Source organism: Papio anubis, chromosome 12 (assembly GCF_008728515.1).
Source record: "Papio anubis isolate 15944 chromosome 12, Panubis1.0, whole genome shotgun sequence".
Taxonomy (NCBI): Eukaryota; Metazoa; Chordata; class Mammalia; order Primates; family Cercopithecidae; genus Papio; species Papio anubis.
This window is the reverse complement of record NC_044987.1, coordinates 14,412,112-14,433,852: the sequence shown is the minus strand read 5'-3', so window position 1 is coordinate 14,433,852 and position 21,741 is coordinate 14,412,112. Positions and strand designations below refer to the sequence as shown.

The following is a 21,741-nucleotide window of genomic DNA, read 5'->3' as shown; positions in this document are numbered from 1 at the left end:
CTCCAGCTTCTCTCCTGCCCCAGGCTATGTACCCAGACCCTGTCCTCTGCCTAGGACACTTCTCCTGCTCCCCACCCTCGGCGATTCAAGGGTGGGGTCTTCAAGTGTCAGCTTACATGGCACTTCCCCAATGTCTGCATGTGCCTCAGCCCCATCCCCACATCATCCTGCACCCCCTACCCTCTGGGTGGCAACTATATGTTCAATTGTCTGTCTCCCGCAGTGAGCTCACATGAACTAGGAATGTGCCTGTCTGGCCCCTACATCACACCTGGTGCCTGGCACAGAGCCTGGTTCCTGGAAGGTGCTCATTGTATGGTTGATGGACAGAATGCATGAACCAATGAACAAATAAATACAAACACATCCTAAAACTTGGGGATGAGACAGTTGATAGTTGCCAAGTTGAATAGGCTAGCACACGCCTATGTGCAGGCATGTCCCATAGTCCAAAGGAGAAGGCAATGGGAAGGGGGTAGGAGGAGCTGCTAGGGCACTCAGAGGGCACTGGAGTGGGGGGCTCAGAGCCCCCGTGGGTGATGCACACTTCTCCAGCACCCCCATCTGCCAGGCTTGAAACATCAGTGACCTCCTTAGTCAAGCTCACCCCTTGGCTGCTTGTGGGGAGGGCTGGGGGCTGACTTTCGGGCTCAGGGGTCAGAGATGGCTGGGGCTGGCCACCTGCCCCTGTGCAAAGCCCTCCCACAGGGATCCCAGGCAGCTTCTGTAGCAAGGCCTCAGTGAGCACATCTAGCCAGGGCTCTGCGAGGCCAGACACCTTGCCCTTCTGTTCACTCATGCCTTTAGTCTCTCTCTCAATGACTGCTTCCTGACCCCCTCCTACTTTTGAGCTCTGGGCCTGTAGCAGCAAACAGGACAGACACAGCTCTGTCCTCAAGGTGCCCATGGTCTACTGCATATGTGGAGGAGGGGGTGCCACTGGTCACGGCTGTGAATCCAATCCTGGATGTAGAGGCCCAGGCATTGCTGTGGTGCCCCTGACCCTCCAGTCTCCATGGCTCTTGTCCTCACAGAAGAGTCCTCCAGTGCTATGTCTGGGGCGGGGGCTGACCCAGTCCCCTCCTTCCCCGTGCATGGCTGGCACGTGACCAGGAGCCCGCAGGACAGAACTAAGGGCTCCCAGAACCAGGTCTCATTGAGTGGGATGGCCCTGCCCTTGAGCAAATGGTCCCCTCGGAGCACTGGGCAGAAGGAGACCCTGAACTTAGCAGCTCCCCCTAGGGAAGCCACGTCCCCACCCCCATTTCATCTCATCTAGGTCTTAAGGTGCTGCTCACTCACCTTACCTCCTGGAGCTCCAGGGCCAGTCCCATTTCCTGCCATGCCTTCCTTTCCAGTCACAGCCAAGCTAACAACTAACCACTGTACAACTTTTCACTGCAGAAGTACGCAAATCAGTAGATTCTCTTTGGGCCCTCGTGCCCTCATACTGGCTGGGGGGCTTCCCCACACTTAAGCCTAAGGTGGCTGCTCAGCCCCAGTTTTCCCCAAATCCTTCCTCAGGAATCAGAAGAGCACACGGACTCAAGGATCTCCAGGGATGCCGAGATTCCTGGCTATTTTTCCTCCAGCCTAACTGTGTCCCCCATGCATGTACACACACGCACACATACACACACACACACACACACACACACTTTAAGCTCGGTAGGTAGGACCCCTCTCCACCCGTGTCTGGGCCCCCCACCCATCCCAGCTTCCCACATTCATCTCACACTGGGGTCTGAACCCCGTGCCCCCTGGCCCCACCTCTACGCCCCTCCTGCCTGCACAGCCCCACATGAACCCTGTGCACCCTCAAGCTGAGCCACCACCTACCTTTGGTGCCATAGAGATTGTTGAAATTCTTCTGGGTGGTCTCCTTGGTGAAGCGGCCGGGAGATGAGGGCTGGTATGATGTCCGGGCCCCACCTGTGAAGCAGATGAAGGGGGCTGTCATTGCAGAAAACGGTCTCATGCAGGACTCCTTGCTCCCAAAAAGTTGCCCAAGTGCCCATCACAGGACCTGGATTCCACCACTGAGAGAGGTCCTTCGGGTCTGACATAAGGCAATCAACTAATTTATCACCAAAATTGGCATGCTTTTGAAGAGTAGAAGGGCTCTGTTAGTAACCGTGAGGAGAGCATCAGCATAAACCTGGAGAGGCCACGGCAACCACGGGGGCAGAAGCGGTGGGAGATCAGAGCCTCACTTCACAAGTGCTTTCCTTTCTGCACACCTGGGCTCTCACAACAGCCTTGTGAGGAAGCAGTGGGGACTGATACCCCCACTGATACCCAGCTGAAAACAATGAGCTCCCCATGTGTATTCTGGTCCTCTGTTACCTCTGTTCCTCCCCACCTGACCCTCAGATAACACCACACCCCCAGTTCTGGTCCTGCCAGTCCTTCCTGTAAGCCTTTATGCCTGTGGTCCCTGATGCCCTCTGCCCATCGCAGTCATGCCCCTCTAGTGAGCACAGGTTCCCGGAAACTCACCCCTCCTGGGAAGGAGTCACAGCCACTGTCAATCCCACTGACCTCAGACCTCCCAGACTCAGGACCCAGTCCCTTTAGGGGCCTTGTTTCTTTCATCTCCTTGGTGACTCCTTGGTGTCCTCCCCACACCTCCACCCTGAGCCTGGGAGCTCCCAGAGGGCAGATTTCCTGTCCCTCCCATCCTCGGCACAGGCTACCCACAGTGCTTGGGCAGGGATGCTGGGGGAACCTACTTCTTCCATCACAGACATCATAGACTGACTCACAGCAACAGAGCTGGGAAGTCTCCCAGCATGTGAGCACAACCTCCCCTCTCTTCAGATATGGGTACTGAAGCCTGCCCAAGATCCCCCAGGCCCTAAGCCCTCAGGGTGGCATCATAGTGGGTGCTGGTGTTCCTTCCACCCCCTCCTACACCTGCAGGAGGCTCACACCAGGCCCTCAGTCTCCTACAGAGCAGGAGAGACCCACAGGAGCCCATCAGGGCACTCGATGACACCCCGGGGCCTGGTCCATGGATGGTAGGGAGAGACAGGAGGGACAGGGCTGGGGTGAGGCCTGGTGGGGTTTCTAAGGAGAGGGGTGCTGGGGCTGACTGGTTAGAACAGCTTATCCTCTCCCAGAACTTGCCCAAAGGCACAGCACCCTGGGCAGGGAGGAGGCAGGCTGGCTGGCTGGGGCCTGGCCCACACCAGGAATGTCAGAGGAGGGAGAGCCCAACAACCAAGAAGCCCAGGGGTTGTTTTCAAACTGGGTGGGGCAGCACAGGTGCTTTTCTGTTGAGCTCATCTCTCCAAATCCCCCAAGCCTCTCCCACTGTGTGTGTGTGTGTGTGTATGTGTGTGTGTAAGACATGTGTGAATTACTGATTAGCTCCTGGAGGCTTCCCCCTCCCCAGCCCCTGTGCCTTCCCCATGCCTCCCTCCTCCCCCAGTCCCACTCTCCCATCCGCACAGGCACACACTCTCATGGTCCGAGGGTCGGCGCACCCGCCCTTATGTAACGGATATTTCTGTGGTTTGTTGCTGGTGCCCAAGAATGAGAGGCCGCCACAGGACAAGGACAGGCAGGCACTGGTCTATGCTAGGCCAGCACCTTGCAGGCTGGGACTGTCCAGGGCCTGGGAGGGAGGGCCAAGGGGGCCAGGGTGCAGAGCCGGGAAACTCAGAAGGAGAGGCACTGCTCTCCCCGCCTAGGCGAGCAGAATGGTCCTGGGGTCGGCAGCCATCTCAGAGGGCTCAGCCCCTACAAAACCTGAGCCAAAGCAAAACACAGCACCAGCCTGGCAGAAGGGAGCCCAGGAGACCTCTGGAAAGAAAGAGAAGCAGAGGTGTGAGCTAGAAGTGAGAGGGCAAGGAGGGCAGAGGGGCTGCCTGTGTGGCCGAGGAGGATTGCCTCTGAGGAGGTGGCACCAGGTAACTTCTCGTTCGAACCAGGATGCTTCTGAGAGCTAACGCAGACGCTGTTCATAATCACATCAGGACAACGTGCAGATGCCAGGACTTTCCCACGCAAACTGGACATACCATCACCCCCACCCAGAAGGAACCTGGCTAAGAGTCACTGCATGGACTTTGCGGGTCCCCTGGGCAGCAGGAGAGACGCTGGGTCTAAGGTGAGAGGGCTCCCTCTTACCTTTGGGTGTCAGGTACATGGAGTATCTCTTCATGGTGTCCGGTGCACTCCACTCACCCCCGAAGCTGTTCGTGTAGTTGTTCACGTAGCGATGGTCACCACCTAGGAAGGAGAGGGTCGGGTCAGCAGAGGAACCAGGTGGGAAGGAGGAGGCAGCCCACTGGGGACTTTGGGGGCTCAGATGAGTCACCCCATAGCCCACCCCCTATGTCCCAGGGAGAGCCAAGTTTCCGCAGCCTCCGAGAATATGACGCCCTGACCGGCATTTGCTCGGTTCCTGAGTTCTTGGTGGAGAGGGTGTCTGCAAAGAGCCACCCACCCTCTCGGACGGAGCCCTTGTGAATAAGATCGTGTGCACAGCACTTCCGAGCACTTCACCTTTACAAGGTGCTTCAATGCCCATTTCTTATTTGATCCATACATCAACTGTGGTTACATCCCCCTGAGACAGATAAGGAAATTGAGACTCAGGAAGTAAGAGAAGCAGCTTGCCCAACGTCACATGGCAATAAGGGCAGAGTTGGGGATTGAGCCCTGGCCCTCTACTTCCGGGTTCAGTCCCAGCCACTGCTGGCAGCCTAAGGTGAGGGGACGAGGTCTCAGTATTGGCCTCCATGGCCCAGGTATTCAGGCAGTGGAGTGAGCTGCTATGGCGGGGGCCACTCACCTGCAGACCCCCTAACCCCCAACTCAAACAGATCTGCTGCTCGACGCTTGATTTCCCTCAGCCACACCCAGTCCATTCCTTTCTCTTGCAACTTCCCCGTGTTCTACTTTCCCTGTCCTTCCCTCTCTCTCTCTCCTGAGCAAGAGGAGGAATGTGGCTGAGAGCCTCGTTCTTCATCTTCATCACCTGCACCTGTCTGTGCTCTGGTGCACAGTAGATACTCAAAGAATAAACAAACGCCCTTCTAGGTGTTAGCCCAGCCCTGTGCCCCACAGAACCCAGGATGAAGTGGCCTGGTGTCTCCTAGCACAGGGGCCTTTGAGGTGTGGACGAGTTCCTGGTCTGGTGGGCAGGCTGGCATCAGGGAGGAGTGGATGGTCACTCCACTGTCTGACTCACCGGCCACCACCTCCTAGAGCAGACACACTCCCAGCATCTACACAGCAGCCACACAAAAAAACAACATAGGGGCAGAGGATCCGCCCCCACGGCCCCAGGCACAGGTGTGGGCCACTGAATCAGCAGTGCCTATCCCTGCTTCTGCTTGCCACCTCGCCACACACCTCATACAGGACGCAGGGCCACACCTGTACAGGGCCAGCATTGTGACCTAGAAATGGGACATTGAGCCGTCAGGAGGCTGAACAGTTTCTGCAAGGCTCACTCCACCCCAGTCTAGGCCATCCCCCCAGGCCTGGCCAGACCTCACCGGAGGGGCTCCCCTGCCGGGTTTGTACCCCAGGGCTGATGATTATCACACTCCTCAACCCCACTGTTGCAGCCACCGGCAGCTGCAGCTTCTCAGATGAGAGGGCACGGGAGACTGAATAGCAGAGTGTTCAACCCCGCCGTACCCCCTACCGAGCTGTGCGCCCTATGAAAGGATGCGTCTCTGAGGCTCAGCCTTCTCACCTGTAAAATGCAGTACACCCCGCAGGGAAAATAAGGTAATGTGCATGAGGAGCTCAGCGAAATGCCCAGCATTCAGCGAGCACTCAATCATTGTCAGCTGTCACCATCACCATTAGCATCATCACTATTGTCATTAGAAGGAGGATTTCGGGATCTGAGTGCCGTTTGAAGCCAAATGATTGTCTTGCTGAAATGGCTTATCTGTCCTTGGGTGTGACTGAATGTCCCCCACATTTCACAGGGACACTGTGACACTGCCATCACCAAGGTGCACAAATGGCCTCCTGAACCCCAACCCTTCCGCACACTCCTATCCCCCTCATCTCCTTCTCCTCCCCCAAAGAATCATATGCTGTGTCTGGAGAGCAATCAGGGGTCCTTTCCTTTGGGGTATTCACGTCTAGCATTCATTAATAAGGCTGTACTCTCAAGGCCCCGTGCAACACCTGGGACATCGGGTGGGGCCTTGGGGAAAGTGCCCAGGCTTCAGGCCCTAAAGGGACTGGGTGGAAAAGGACTTAACAATGTTGTTTCTCAGGTTCAGAGGTTTTCTGTGAGATGATTCAGTTGACCTCTGAGGGGACAGCGTGACTCAGAAGAAGAGCTGACTTCAGGGGAGCTGGTGAGTCACAGAGACACTGTCCCACCATCCCCAGCCCAGCCCACCAGGCCAAGTCCAGCCTCTGGGCTCAGCACTGCGCAGCATGGCCATGATGACAGGCAAGTCCTCCCTCCAGGCATGGCTGCAGTTCTAGGTCACGTCTGCTACAGTCTGCAAAGCCACCAGTTTGGAGTCTGGCCCATACCAGGGGCAGGATCCACACAGCTGCTGGGCGGGGCCCGGCAATTAGATGTAGATCTGAACAAAACCAGTCTATGAGTTTGATGGACAACCCACAGAGAGGAGGCATTTGTGCAGCCAGTGCCCAGGATGTCCCTGCTCTGGAGGCCTCTTGCTATAGCTGCATAACTTTGGCAGCAAGTTCAAAGGAGGGGGAGGGTTAGAATCCCTGTATCCTAGTCCATACAGCCTGAGGAAGGGTGGATGGGTGGGTAGGAACAATAAGAATAAGCTCACCGGACGCCAGCCCATGTCAGGCAGCAGGAATTGATTTGGGACAGAAAGGTCCATGGCCTTGGGGCCCAGCCACGAGAGGGGACCTACCATTCTCCATGTGGTTCCTCTCAATGAAGTTACGGCTCAGGTCCGCCTTGCACATCTTCTCAACGTGGCGCATGCATACATTGAGCAGGTCGTCCTTGAAGTTGCCTAGCGACTGTCCCAGGCCCTCCCCCTCCAGCAGGACATGATAGGTGGGCAGGGGTGGGGGGAGAGAGTAATTGCTCATCAATGCACCAAATTCCTACCAAGAAAGGAAAAAACCATTAACTGCCTGGGTCTTCATGAGCTATGAGGACTCTTCTCTGCCAGGGGCTCTCACAGTGCAGCTGGGGATCTCAGTGCTGCAAGCCCCACTCTTCCTCACTGGATGTTTGTTTCTTCTGTAAGGTGAAAAGGTTCAGCTAAAACTCACTGGATGCTAACAGCCCTGATGGCACTGGCATTCAGATGTGTGACTCCACGACTCCCACCGCTAAAGCGGGTGCATCTGTTTACCTCATAGGGTTTGTGAGAGGGACACAAGCTGTGAAGACTGGGAGTGAATGCACTAAAGAAATGCAAGGAATGACTATGGTATTCAGGGTCAGCCACGGTGGTATTTCTTTCTTTGTTTCTTTCTTTCCTCCCTTCCTCCCTTCCTCCCTCCCTCCCTCCCTCCCTTCTCCTTCCTTCCTTCCTTCCTTCTTTTTCCTCCTTCCTTCCTTCCTTCTTTCTCTTTCTTTCTTTCTCTCTCTCTTTCTTTCTTTCTTTCCGAAGCCTCACTCTCTCGCCTAGGCTGGACTGCAGTGGCACGATCTTGGCTCACTGCAACCTCCATCTTTCGAGTTCAGGCAATTCTCCTGCCTCAGCCTCCTGAGTAGCTGGGATTACAGGTGAGTCCACCATGCCTGGCTAATTTGTTTTTGTTTTTGTTTTTTGTAGTAGAGATGGGTTTCATCATGTTGGCCAGGCTGGTCTCGAACTCCTGATCTCAGGTGATCCGCCCGCCTTGCCCTCCCAAAGTGCTGGGATTACAGATGTGAGCCACCACGCCCGGCCCACAGTGGTATTTCTACCTTTACATGCCATGCTCAGTGCTGCCTTTGCACTTCTCATTTCCCTCCCTCCTCACCGAAGACTCTGTCCTCCCTCTCAAATCCTAACCGGCCTCCAAGACCCAGTTGAAACTCCACCTCCTCCACAAAGCTGTCTTAGCTTCCTCTAGCCCGCCTGCCCTTCTCTGAGCTTCTACAGGCACTTATCTCCTGAGCCATATGCTTTATCATTTAATTACACACTTTTCTATATTGTTCTCTAATTGTACATGTCTTATCTTCCCAGCTGGATTGCAGTTGCTTGGGGGCAGAAACCATGTCTTGTACTTCTCTATTCGCCACAGCACCTAATAGAGTACTGGGCATGCAGTAGTATCCAAAACACTCTAGCAGATGGAAGGATGAATGGATGAATAGACAAATGGACTAGATCCAAGATAACAAATAGGCAGCACTCCTACACCACTGCCCCTCTACCCGATTCACTGATCTCAGAACTCTTTCCTACCGAGCCTACGGCACTGCTAGCACATATCAACTGAAGTTCATAAAAGGTGATATTTGTGTGCCATCTTGAGAGTAGGTAGAGAAATGGATTGGATTAAAAAATTAAACAGAGAGAATGGCGCTTGGATAGATGGATGAATGGATGGATGGTTGGATGATTGGATGGTGAATGAATGGATAGATGAATAGGTAGATAAGTGGATAGGTGGATGGATGGATGATGGAGGGGGGTCTCGAAAAGTGCACGGGGAAATTGAGGGCTTGAGTGACAGAGGAGTGGCTTGTTACCTGAAGAAACAACACAGAGTCGCTGATGCTATGCAGCTGCTCCCGGGTCTGCTTGTCTTCATTCAGCACCTTGGCCCTCTCATCCAGAGCATCCACGATCACCTTCACTTGGTCCACAGCATCCTGCTCCCGCTGCTCCAGCGCAGCCCTCACTTCCTCCTTTTGCTTCTCCAGGTCCCGCACCAGGTCCCGGAAGTTCTGCTCCAGGATGGCCTTCTCATTGGTGGTGAAGCTCTAGAGGTCCAAAGTCAGGGAAGGGATTAGGCAGGGCTTTAGTTAGGGAAAGAAATCTCCCTAGTTGGGTATGTCTTTAGGTTTCCAGCACAGGGTCAGGGCATTCCCACTGCCCTAACCTGGCAAGTCTGTTTAGCCAAGAATCTCATTCAAAGGCATCACTGAGGGATGCCACCTACTGATAGAGATAGCCAGGTTTGTTCACAGCCCACATTCCTACCGTGGCTCCTTCCTCTTGGTGGGTTGATGTGAGCCATCATTCCCTGTGGGCCCCAAAGTTCTCCCATGGGTCACAATATGCTCCCTGAAACTCTAACCAGAACCAAACACCCTTCAGAAAATGAATGTATATGTAGAAATGTGTATTCAGAAAATTAATGTGTATGCCAGCTGTGTATGTAGTCAGGGTCAAGCAGGCAGTGATTTCAGATTGTAGTTTGCAATTATCCAAACCACGGCAGACACATATTTAGCCACAATGGCATAAGTAGAGAAGAAATGGTGTGCATTTGGTGGCTGGGGAGTCTGGTGGGCAGAACAGACATTGGAGAACATCGGAAGACACACTGGGGTCTTTACTTGCTGGGATAATATGAAATGGGTATTAGGTCACAGACAGGATCCCACCTGAGTGCCTGGCTCAGACTGAGAAGGGCAGTCAGTGAGAATGTCAGAGGACGTGGGAGAAGCCAGAAGAAACACATGTGGGATGTCTATGTGTGCCTGAGACTCAAATGGGAGCCAAGGCCTGCCTCTTTGCAGGCAGGCCTGGTGGGGTAAGGGAGCAGCAAGGTGAGCTTGGGGGCGCTCACCTTGATGCGGTCCTTCTCCTTCTGCCACTTCTCAGCTTCATCCTCAATCTCAATGATCTTGAGCTGCAGCTGCTCCTTTTGCAGTGACAGCTCTGTCTGCAGAGAGAGAGCCAGGATTGGAGAAGTCAGTGGGAGGAGATGGAAGAGAACCAGGGAACAAGGGAGAGGGTCCACCCAGGGGGCACACTCACAGCCAGGGCTCATCACTCATCTATTCAGCTCTTCATTCAGCAAACATTCATCAGGACCTCGGATATGCCAGGCACCATGCCAGTCGCCAAGGATCTAGCAGTAAGTTAAATACCATCTTGCTATATTCTCAGGCCACTAGGGCTGGACATTCTAGCCTTGTCTTTTTAAGGGCTAAACCTCTGCTTGTCTCCTCCACCCAGCATGAGCAAGAGGGAACTCATTTACAGGGTGCTTGCCCCTTTCAGTGGACCTGCAGACACTGGGAAGAGAAAGGAAGGGGACCCAGCCCAGCTCAGCCCAGCCCAGGGAGTGTCTCATGGCAGTAACAGTGTGCAGCGTTTCTATGGCATGACGTAGGGCTGTGTTGCAAGCAGCAGCCAGGGTTGCCTCTGGCGTGGACTCCGTCTGGGCAGGCACAGCTATAAAAACCTGTTTATGGGAAAGGGAAGGCATTCTTCAGTTTTGGCAAGACAGGGACTTTTACCCAGGGGCTCTGGGGAAGGAGAAGGCTAGAGAGGAAGGCAGTGTAGAGTGGAAGAAGGGGTTGTAGGGACTCCTGCTCAGGAAGAGGACACAGACTGTTGGGGTCTGGAGTGGTTTAGGAAGAGGTTGTATCAGTAGTGTGCTGGGACATTAGCTTTCACTCCCATATTCACCTTCCATTTGGGGAAGTGCCCTTCTCTGAAAAGCGGCCACAATAGAGACAAAAGGAGAGGCATGAAGCTAAGGCCAGTCCCATCCAGCCAAGCCTCTGTTCTGCTGGGCTGCCCTGTAGGACTCTCAAAGCCCCTTTCAGCATGGACAATAGGTGAATGATCTCCACCTGACAGAACAAAGCATCCAAGGGAGCCTTGGATTGCTCCAGATTTCCCCACTACCACTGGGTTTTGAATGCAGAGTCCCACCCCTTTCTCTGGTCATCTCCTTGAGGAGCCCAAAAGAATAGTCAAGGTGAGGAAGCCACAAACCTCTAGGAATGTGAGTTCCAGCAGCCAGGAGTCATGAGCACCTGGACACGTGCATCACCACACGGCACAACTTCTGAACGCCCCACCAGGCCAAGGGAGGGCTAACAGCGGACCTGCTGCAGGCACCCAGGGAAGTGGATCCGATGGCAGACAGAGTTTCCCTGGCCTTCTTGGAAAAGGTGCCCAGAGGGTGGGGAAGGCATCGGGCAAGAGCCGCAGAGCTTTCCAGACAGTCCTTGAATCCCTGTCCTCCCCGCCCCCACCACCACATTCCTGGGCTCTCCAGGCAGGGAGATTCAGAGTTGTTCTCAGTAGCATTTGCCCCACCAGCAATGGGCTGGAAATGCCATAGCATGGAAAATACCATTACCAGAGATGGAAAAGAGGACCTAAGGAGATGAGGATGGAGATGTGGCCCTATCTCTGGAAAAAAGGCTGGAGAGAAGCCAGCAGTCACTAAATAAGATGGTGACAGAGTGGAAAACAGAAAGGAGGCCCACTGTAAGGGCAGAAACTAGACCGTCACACTCTCTGAGGATGCAGAGCCCAAGAGTCCAGGAAACACAGGCTGGCAGATCCCATGGCCTCAAAGGCCTCCGAGGAGGCTGGAGCTGGCAAGCAGATCTGAGCTGTGAGGAAGAGTCCAAGAGAACCAAGACTGGGGTTCTATCCCAGGCACCTTTCTCACCCTGGAGAACTCCTGAGTGAAGCCCGAGGTCGGGGAACAGCTGGAGGCCCCCAACCTCCTGACCCAGCTCAGCGATGGAGGAGTTGGCACCTGGGTTCCTCACCCCACCTTCCACCCCCAGAACAAGGTCTGATGGAAAGGAAAACAGAGAACAAAAGCACAATCCCTCCCACCACAGGCCAGGGCCCAGCGCTCGTAAAAGTCCTGTCTCAAATAGGGGATAGGCAGCCCTTCCATGAAATGAGCAATGGTGGGCTCAGAGGGAGCTCACCGGGAGCACAGGACAGCAAGTGCCTCTGAAAGTTGCCTAGCTTCTCTGTGCCTCAGTAGCCTTGTCTGGTCCATGGTGGGCAGGAAGAGGACCTGCCTCCCAGGGAAGCTGTGGAATGCCCTGGGATTGGGAGTGAAGCTCCCAGAAAGCATCTGGCACAGCGTGAGCACCGTCTGAGCAATGGTCCCCATCGTCACTGTTGTGTGGGCACCTTCCATGAACCAGGGGCCAGGCCAGGTGCATTCACTCACACCATGCTCGCAGCAGTGTGTGCAGCGTGGTGGGCAGGTGGGCCCGGCATTGGCAAGTGAGGAGCGCGGCAGGTGTGATCAGGTGAGGTGTTGGTAGTGTTCAGTGGTGAGGACAGTGTATGCTGTTGGATTGGGATCCAGATGGAATGTGTACACTGTCCAGACACAGAGTGAACAGCAGGGAGTGCAGAGAGGCTGGCGAGGTCAAGACACTGGGCTGAATGCAAGACGGAAGCATAGCTCATGGATAATGGAAGATTAGAGCACACTGGCAGAAATGAAGGAGGAAAAAAGGGGATGAGGGTGGACTAACCACCTGCAAGTGGAAGAAGGTCTGACCAGAGAAGGTGAGGGCTGCATGGTTGGGGCTGCAGAGGAAGAAAAGTCTCCCCAGGTGAGCATGGATTCACTGGCCAAGACAGATGAAGGAGACAGAGTTCAGGGATGCAGAATTCAATGGGGATTAGAACAAAGAAGTGTCTAGGCCAAGGGCAGGGTGATGCCAGTCCCCCCAGAGTCCATCCTGTGTAAGGGAGCCAGGGAAGAGGGCAACAGGGCTAGCTGAGCACCGAGGGGTGGAGAGCAGAGCCAGAGGTGTTGGCAGATGATGTGGAAACCTGTGAGGGCAGGGTCAGAAGGGGAGACTGTCTGCAGCTGTGGGTGGAAGAGTCGGTCAGGGTGGAGGAGAGACTTGGCCTTCTATTTCTTTGGGGCACTGAAGAAGTTGGACACAGGCTGGGAAGGGGCCTTGTTCCCACAGCATGTCTTCCAAGACCAGACTGGCAGGACACAGCGGGTTCTTGGAGTTCCCTTGGACTGGGAACTCTGTGCTGCTAGAACACTCCTTTATCACCTCCGGGATGAGTCCTACCCTGTCAGGGGAGGAGCATTTGGGGTGAGACCTAGGGATGCACCTCGTGTCTGTTCAGCTCTTGGCAATTTTTCCTGTATAGGAAGTAATATAACATGGGAAGGTTTAAAAGATGCTGGGCTCTCCTTCAACACTAGTAGAGGGAAGGAAGGGAGTGTTGATTACTGAGCATCTACTATGTGCCAGGACTTTTCTCCTTTAACCAGCAAAAGCCTCCTGTGGAGGTAAGTGGCATCATCCCTCCCCTCCCCGCCCCATTTCACAGGTGTGAAAACTGAGGCCTAGAAAGATTACACAGCTTGCCTGAGTTCTCACAGGTGGAAAGTGGTAAGGCCAAGCTGCAACAATAGGGCTCAGATCCTATTCTGTGCCTTAAGAGGCGCATCTAGAGGTGGTGGCACCGGGCTGTCCTGTGGGCCTTCTGTGGCATTGTCCTTCCCCTTCACTCCTGCTGACCTAAGCCCCCCGCATGCTCCCTTCACCTCGCAGATGGCCCACTTTAGCAGTTCCACGTCTTTCCTCTTGCCCCCGCTTCCCTCCCAATTCCCTCCCCACACCCTCCCCATCATCCTGAGGCCCCAGCTTTCTCTCTCCCTCTCTCCCTCTTCCTTCAGAAAGTGGTTAAAGGCCCTGATGGCTGACAGGGCCTCTGATCCCCACAGTCTCACCCTGCCCACGCCTCCCTCCTGACTTCCTACTCTCCGCTTCATTCCTCCCTGCCCAGACCTGTCCCTAAATGACTCCTTTGTTCCCTTCTCCCACACCTGTCTGGTTGCCTCTTGCTCTCTGATGCCAGGATCGGGCCTTGCATGGGCCACCCAGCCTTGAAATCCTTCAGCCTTGGGTGAGCAGAGGCTTTCCTGAGAGCAGACAGGTGGTGCAGCAGCTAGCAGCGCCTCAACCTGGATGTGGTCTTCAGGTGGAGACACACCTGAGCACCCACCTGGATAGGTGAACCTGCACTGCCTCCAGGGAGGAGAGGACTGGCCATGATCTTCCCCTGGCCTGAATTCGCTACAAGGCCTGTCGGCTGTGACATTTGCCAAATGAGCCAGTTAATTGCCAGATTTGTACTCCCAGACAAATGGTAATTATCTGGATAAGAATCTGAAATGCTGGATAGATTTCCCCATTTCCACCCGGACGTCAAACAGCCTGGGATCAGTTAGTCTGCTTAACTGGGATTTACTGTTCCTTTTGCTTCCTCACAGCCTCAGGTCAGGGGAGGGGTGAGACGGGGCAAGGAAGGTATCACCCTGGCCGTCTCCAGGTCAACAGTGGGGAAGAGGACGGAATGCCAGGCCCACAGACTGTTAGCAGCCCCCTCGGTCTCCTTCACCTTGCAGATGGGGACACAGGCATAGTGGGAACCTCCCCTGCCTGAGCCTTGGTTTCCTTGTGGTGAAATTGGACTAGATCTCCGATTCCCAACCCAGCTACATATTAGAATTCTCTAGGGAGACCTTTAAAACACCTCCTTGGGTAAGGACTGGGAATTTTTGTTTCAACAATGCACCAGCTGATTGTGGTCTGGGGATTGCTGGCCACTGGACTCAGTGATCTCAAGAAGACCCTTCCGATCCTACAGGAACAAAAAGGCTTAAAATAGCAGAGAGGAATCCCAGCTCTGCCAATCTTGAGTGCTGTAACTTGTGTAAGTCTCTTGACGACTTTGAGCTTGTTTCTTCATCTACAGGTAGGACATGCTGGGCCAGGCACTGGCACTCAGGTGTGTGCCATAGACACTGGATTGTCTCCTGCCTGCCTGTCACTTTGCTTCCCTGCTTCCTGTCTCCAAGCCTCTTTTATTTTGTTGTTTCCCCCTTAGCACCCAGAGAGGTCACCCTGCCTCCTTTCTCACCCACCCCGTCCCAGAGCAAGCACTCTCCCCCAAAGTCACCAAAGTCTCCAGGGAAAGTGGGCCCAGCCCCTCCAGGGCACCCTGGCCTTTAGCCCAGCTCCCCTTCCCGAATCCCAAAGAGCTTTCCTGGGCAGACCAATGCTGCTCAGAAACACAAGGACCCGTGGCTTCCCATGCCCAGCAACCAGTGGCTCAACTTTTGTGGAAGAATTGGGCAACGAGATGAGAAACAAAGCCATGATATGGTGAGAGAACTGAACTGAACCAAATGGTGGGGTTGAGAGAGTGGAGGAGGCATGAGGCTGAGCCTCTCCAAAGCAATGCTCCTGGCTGAGTGACCTCTACACATGCCTCGTCGTGCTGCCACCCCAGAGCAGGCCAGACCCATGTCAGGGCAAGGCCACCCAAGAGCAGCCAGCCAGCCACCCAGGAGGTCTTAACATCCTGGCCTGCTGAAGCTTGAGATAGGCAGAAGGAAGACCATGAGACACAGACAGGGATGTATGTGTACATTTCAATCCCACCCACCTAACCTAGCCTGGGAAGTGTCCAGTGGCAGAGGGGAAGACAGGAGGACATGTATGGGACCTATTGTGACATTCAGGGTGGAACTGGAAACATGCTGACCCAGGGACCACTAGAGGAAGGTGCTGTCATATTGTCGCACCAAGTGATCTTTTTCTAACAGAGACTCTGCTCAGAGCTGAGGCCCAGGAGACAGGCACCCACAGCCCTGGGTGTCATCTTAGCCTCACACAACCAACCAAGGCAGGTCTGAGGCTATGTCACCTGGGCCTTCACCACTGGCCTGCAGAACAGGTTCTGAACAAGGCTGCTTGCAAACAGCTATGTGTGGGCTGATGTTTGGGTCTGCAGGAGATGCCTCAAAAGGATGCCAGGACTGGCATGCTCATTCACTTTGGCCCATCTACCCACTAAACTTGCTCTGTGCCAATGTCCCCCACCTCTGACATTCCAGCAGAGCCAGGCTGAGACAGCTGGGATGCCCAGCTCAGTCTCCTGGCTGCCTGGCTCCACTTCTCCCTGCCTAGCCCTATGCTGCAGGTGCACATGCATGTGCACACAAACGCACAGGCTACCTGAAGCTCCCACCATGACGGTCACTTTAGGGGACCAGGCATTTTCTCCCAAAGCACACATATCCCAATCCCATCCCCTTGGGGCCCCTTCCCTGAGGCATTCTCAAACACTGGAAAAGGGCTTAGGGGGCTTCCTCCTCAAACAAGGACCTTGGACAGGCCCCTTCCTTCCTCTATGCCTGTGTCCCTATTTGCAAGGTGAGGGAATACTCTGTTGGCCTGGCATTCTGTCCACTGCAACTTGATGTTGACTGATAGCCACTCTGCGTAACTGGTGGGTGCTCCCCAGTCCTGTCTGTGTGTATGAGCCCTGCCTCCCGACCTACATCATGAGCCCTCCCTCAGAAAAGAACTGTGAGTCCCTCGGCGGCCCCCATACCGGAACCTGAACTCTGAACTCTGAGCTCCTGGCACATCCAGACGGGGCTGCCCAAGACCTTCCTGCCCACCAGAACCACCTCTTCCAGGGGTACCCAGGCTTAAGCAGAGATATCCTTGGTTCAGTCCAAATTTGAGGCCAAATCCTACACAGAAGATGATCAATATTTTGCTTGTAGTCGAGGTGGGAATCTGAACCCTCCACCTTCTTGACACCTCTTTGCCCCCTCCTCATCCTGAGGCCTCAAAGACATTACTATGAATGCTATGGCTCTGTGGGGTAATTTGAAAACCAACAATCTAGCCTTACCCCTTGGGAAACTGAGACTGAGAATGGAAAGGACTTATTCACAGTCTTACAGTTAGTTAGAGGCAAAAACTGGGACTGGAACTCAGTCACATTTCCTAAAACCTTGTCTGGGGCTCTGCAATTTCTCTGTTGCTGTGATGAGGATGATTGCCTCTTATTCTGTCTAACCTCCCAAGTAAGCTCCCTAGAATGACTTTCATGGCCCCTGTCCCATCTATATCTCTCAGTATGAAGCCTGGGGCCACACTGGGGTCGGAAGATGGGGGAAGCTGGAAACATCTTCCTGGGCCAAACAAGGCTTCTGGAAGGGATCTGTGAGTACATTCCCCTCCCTACCTCAGCCCCTTCTGTCCAGGGGTGTGAGTGAGAGATGAAAGGAGAGAGTAATCAACCAGCTCCTCCTGGTCAGGAAGCCTGGGCAAGGAGGAATCCTGTGCTGTCCAGATCTGAGACGTGCAGAAGCTCTTCAGGAAAGTGGAGTTCGCTGCTTTGGAGGTCAGGAAGGTTTGCCCCAGGAAGGCCACCTACAGCAGGAAGCTGTGTACCTTAGGGAAGAGTGAACCCCACATCTGTGGGGCAAAGGGCAGTGGCCACAGCTGGGCCCTTTGCCCAAATCACCTTCCCCAGGTATGCTACATCCACAGGCCTGCACTTGCCTCTGCTCCTCCCCATAGAAGTACAGGCACAGGCACATAGAACTCATGCAAACACACTTACGTATCACATATACAAATACATGCAAACATCCACAAAGGCACAAAAACACCCACGTGCACATAAAATAAACACATATACAGATGCTCCTCAACTTGTGATGAGGTTATTTACCAATAAATCCATTGTAAGTTGAAAATGTGATAGGTCAAAAATGCTTTTAATACACCTAGCCTACCAAGCATCATAGCTTAACCTAGCTTGCCTTAAACTTGTTCAGAACACTTACATTAGCCAACAGTTTGGCAAAATCTTCTACTACAACGCCTATTTTGTAATAAAGTGTTGAATTTTATGGAATACTGTACTGAAAGCATAGCACTTTCACACCATCATAAATCAAACCATCCTAAGTCAGGGACTAGCTGTACATGTACACGCCATCCACACACAAACTCCAAACTTCCCCAACAGTGTCCGCCTGCAGGAATAGGTGTGTCTACACACAACTACACATGCAAAACACAGGGCCCAGCTGAGAGAAGGATAAAGGAGGCTGTGGAGGAAGTCAAGAGACCAGCTGGGGATCAGCTAGAACAAGCAGCCACTGTACCACAAATAAAAACTACAAAGACAAAAGAAAGAACATTTCAGTGGACCCCAAACTTCTCTCTTCTAGTATCTTTCCTCACCCACAACCCATTCCCCAGGGGCCAGACCCACTCAGATTAGAGGAATTATCTCTTCTTCAAATCAAAAAAAAAGAAAGAAGAAAGAAGAAGGAAGAAAGAAGGAAGGAAGAAGGAAGAAGGGAGACGGGAGAAGGGAGGAGGGGGAAGGGGAGGGGGAGGGGGAGGGGGAGGATGAGGAGGAGGAGGAGAAGGAGGAGAAGGAGAAGGAGGAGAAGAAAGAAGCACCCCAGCCAGGCACAGCGCCCAGGAGTGAGTTCTGTGCCATTTGGTCATACTCTGTGACCTGACTTGAATTTATCCTATGACTTTGGTCAGGCCCCCAGTCTTTTCTGAGTCTCCATCTGCTCATCTAGAAAATGTCCCGGTCTCCTGAGACATTAGGGGATTGGGGAGCCACCTCTGATCCCTAGGTGGGATTGGGGGGACACGGGGTATGAGGGGAAAGAAATGTTTTCTAAAAGAGCCAAGGACAGCAGAAACGTAAGCCCCAAACCCGAGGAAGCTCCAGTGGAGAAGATGAAGGTCGGAGGGGTGGGGTGAGAGAGGACAGGCCTGGAGGAGCAGGAGGGGCCCCAGCATTTACCTCCTTCTCGGCCTTGGCCTCCTCCACCGTCACGGTGCTATGATTCTTGTGCTCTTGGAACATGCAAAGGTAGCAGATGCAGGTCTGGTCAGTCTGGCAAAAGAGCTCCATCGTCTTGCCATGCACGGGACACTTGCGGGCCTCAAAGTCCCGGATGGGCTCGAGCAGCTGGTGGTCTCGGAAGGCGGCGCCCTCCAGGTGGGGCTTGAGGTGCAGCTCGCAGAAGGAGGCCTGGCACACCAGGCAGGACTTGACCGCCTTCTGCTTGTTGCCGATGCAGGAGTCGCACAGCACCTCCTCGGAGCCGGACTTGGACCGTGAAAAAAGGCCCGTGTCGGCCCGGGGGTAGCTGTTCCGCCGGGTCTCCCCGGGCTCCATGATGGACACCGCGGGCTTCCGGGACTCTGAGAAAATGGACTTGCGCAGCTCGCCCTTTTCGGCAAAGGTAACGGGTGGCTTCTTGGCAGCCCCCAGCTGGAGCCCTGCGTACGGCGACCTCTTGCCTTCCATAGAGTCCATGCTGAAGTAGTTGGAGTTCTTGTCCTCCCCGGACTCGACAAACTGGATGATGGGTCGCCGCCACTCATTGCCCGCGAACAGGGCGCTCCTCCCTTCCCCTGGCTTCAGGGCACTGCCCAGGCTCTTGCCCTCAGCTGCCTCCCCGCCGTGCCCGTTGGTGGTCTTGGCATCCTTGCCGTCAGCCTTGGTGCCATTCTCCAGGCTGCCATTGGGGCCCGACGGGCTCCGGGCATCCCTGGCTTCTGGGCTCGACCCGTTGCTCCTGGAGGCATCTGCAGCTTCCATCTCAGGGTGCTTGGCTGATCTGTTTCAGGCTCGCTGGGGTTCAGGATAGGTGGCCTTTCTGGCTGGCGTCTCGGCAGGGAGTGGGGCAGGCAGCCACAGGGCCTAGAGACACACCTGTGAGGAGGAGGAGGGGGAGTAGGCGGAGGAGGAGGAGTGGGAGGAGGGGAGGAGCAACAGGCGCAAGCCTGACACAGCGGGCCGGGAGAAGCAGGCAGCCCCGCAGCCAGCAGAGCAGATAATTACACAGGAACCACGCCCTACACATTCATCCCTAACCTGATTTTTAAAAGAAGTGTTTTTTTCTCCCCCAGCTTAATTATTTTCTACAACTCAGCAACCAGTTGGGCTGCTTCCCTCTGACGCACTTGCTTCTCATCCAGGGAGCCGGGAGTCTCTGTCTTCACAGGTGGGCAGGCTTCACTGCACCCAGAGGCCCCTGGGGCAGAAGGTGAGGTGTCTGCAGAAGCCTAAGGGACACAGGGCTGTTAACTGGGTCACACAAGTCAAATAGCCTTGTAATTTGCGGGCCTGAGTTTCAGAGGAAAGATTGTCCACCCTGGGACTGTAACGCTGCTTTTCACCTTAAGGGGGAAGGATGGGTTCCGTTTGATTTGGCTGCTGATTATTGAACCCTACTCGCCAACCTCCAGGCACTTTTCTAGGTATTGCATATATACAAGCTCATTCGAGCTTCCCTAAAACCTGTTCAAGTACCCCCTTTTAATAGATGAGAAAACTGGGCCTTTAAGAAGATAACTCACTGGCCTAAGTCAAGTGGCAGAGCTGAGATTTGAACCCTAAGCCTTTTAGAAGCCAAAGCCCCTTCTTCAGCTGAGGGGTCATGGAGTCACCTGAATATCTCACCGGAAGATGGCTTCTGAGAGTCTGTCCTCTCCCAATGACCCTAACAAGATACATATAGACTTTAGGTTATTGCTATCAGAGCAGGTCAGACCCTGTGTGGATTCAAAGGACCGAGGCACAACAATGAGGGGAATCCAAGCAATGCCAAGCCAGGTGGTTGGGTCCTCAGAGCCCAAACACTTGACTCTCACCTGTCTCCACACTTGGTCTGCTGTGTGACTCAGAAAACATCTGCCCATCCTCTCTGGGTCAGGCCACAGGCAATGCCCTCCAAAAAGAGGCCAGCAAAGTGTGGGATTCAGATAATCTCAGAAGTCACCTGTTCAAATATGACTATCATATAAATACAGACCTCAGGAAGAAAAATGAGAAAAACAAACTTCATCCCCTCCTCTCCGTAACCCCTGCAGAACACCAGGGACCCTCAGCTCTTGTGGAACATGCCCCACAGTCACTTCTGGGCTCTAACCCACTGGCCTGGTCCTGGGAAGCCTCCAAACCCCCAAGGAAAGGGCTGTGCCTCTCCAAGGCCAGGCTGGGCAGGGCAGAGCAGACAGTAGGTGAGGCTGGCATGGCAGGTTCTGGGCTGTGTGGAGGAGAGTGGGTTTCCCTTCCTTCCCCTCCAATCCAGGTCAAGCTAGGAAGCCCCCCGCCCCTTTGCCTCACCAGGCTGAGCAGCTAATCCTTTGCAAAAACAGTCCCTGGGAGCAAGGGCAGAAATAAGCTCAGCTCACAAAGCAGTTCAGTTCTGAGAGAATGTATGTGGGGTGGTGTTGGCGTGGGGAGTCCTGGCTTCATGACGGGGATTCTCCTCTTGCCTGAGGTCTCTGTCTGTGGGCCCCAAAGGAGCCCCCTCTTGTTTGAACTCACTGGTGAATTGGCTTAGAGCTCATTGGGCCTTCTGGGGAGGGGAACACCTTCTCAAAATGCCAAGCCCAATTTCTCTGGGCTCTTGCCTGAGATATGGAGGGAGAAGGAGAGAGGCAAGTCCTGTCCTGGCCTACTGGATTGGGACATATCCCTCCCACTTTCCCTGATAGTGTTTCCCTAACCTGGAGAGAACAGGCGGTGAGGAGAAAAGAACAGAGAGAACACGAAGAAACAGAAGAGGAAAGTCATCTGGTTCTGGTTACAGTTCAACATCAATGCTGGATGAGCCTGGGGGCACCCTGGAGGGCCTCTGCTAGTTCTTAGAGTTCATGCACCCATCTTCCAGACATCTGGGGAAAGATTCTGAGCCTTAGGAATAGGCTGACACAGAGTAGATGTTCAGATAATATTTGTGGGTGCATGAATGGACAGACGGATGGATGGACGGATGGATGGAAGTTAAAGCTAGATGAATATGAATGGGGAAATAAATGAACAGATGGATAAGATGTGTAGATAATGGATAAGTGGGTGGTTGGATGATGAACAAATGGATGAATGGATGGATGGGTAGATGGATGGGTGAATGAAATAAGTAAAAGGTAGATGAATATGAATAAGAAAATGGATGGATGGACACATAGTTGAAGAATTGTGTCAAAGAATTTAAAAA

The 21,741-nt window shown here is 53.9% G+C and overlaps 1 protein-coding gene across 1 annotated transcript in view; it reads right to left on the bottom strand.

Annotated features, from left to right (window-relative positions):
* TRIM29 (tripartite motif containing 29) overlaps positions 1-20,919 on the bottom strand; it is a 28,816-nt gene extending 7,897 nt beyond the window's left edge. Inside the window, exons 1-6 of the mRNA XM_009187493.3 lie at positions 18,531-20,919; positions 9,712-9,807; positions 8,666-8,899; positions 6,879-7,077; positions 4,135-4,236; positions 1,840-1,932 (exon numbers count right to left, since the gene is read on the bottom strand). Of these exons, the coding sequence (XP_009185757.1) occupies positions 1,840-1,932; positions 4,135-4,236; positions 6,879-7,077; positions 8,666-8,899; positions 9,712-9,807; positions 18,531-19,334 (1,528 nt within the window). The 5' untranslated portion in view covers positions 19,335-20,919. The remainder of the gene's footprint in view (positions 1-1,839; positions 1,933-4,134; positions 4,237-6,878; positions 7,078-8,665; positions 8,900-9,711; positions 9,808-18,530) is intronic.
* Positions 20,920-21,741: the final 822 nt, after the last annotated feature.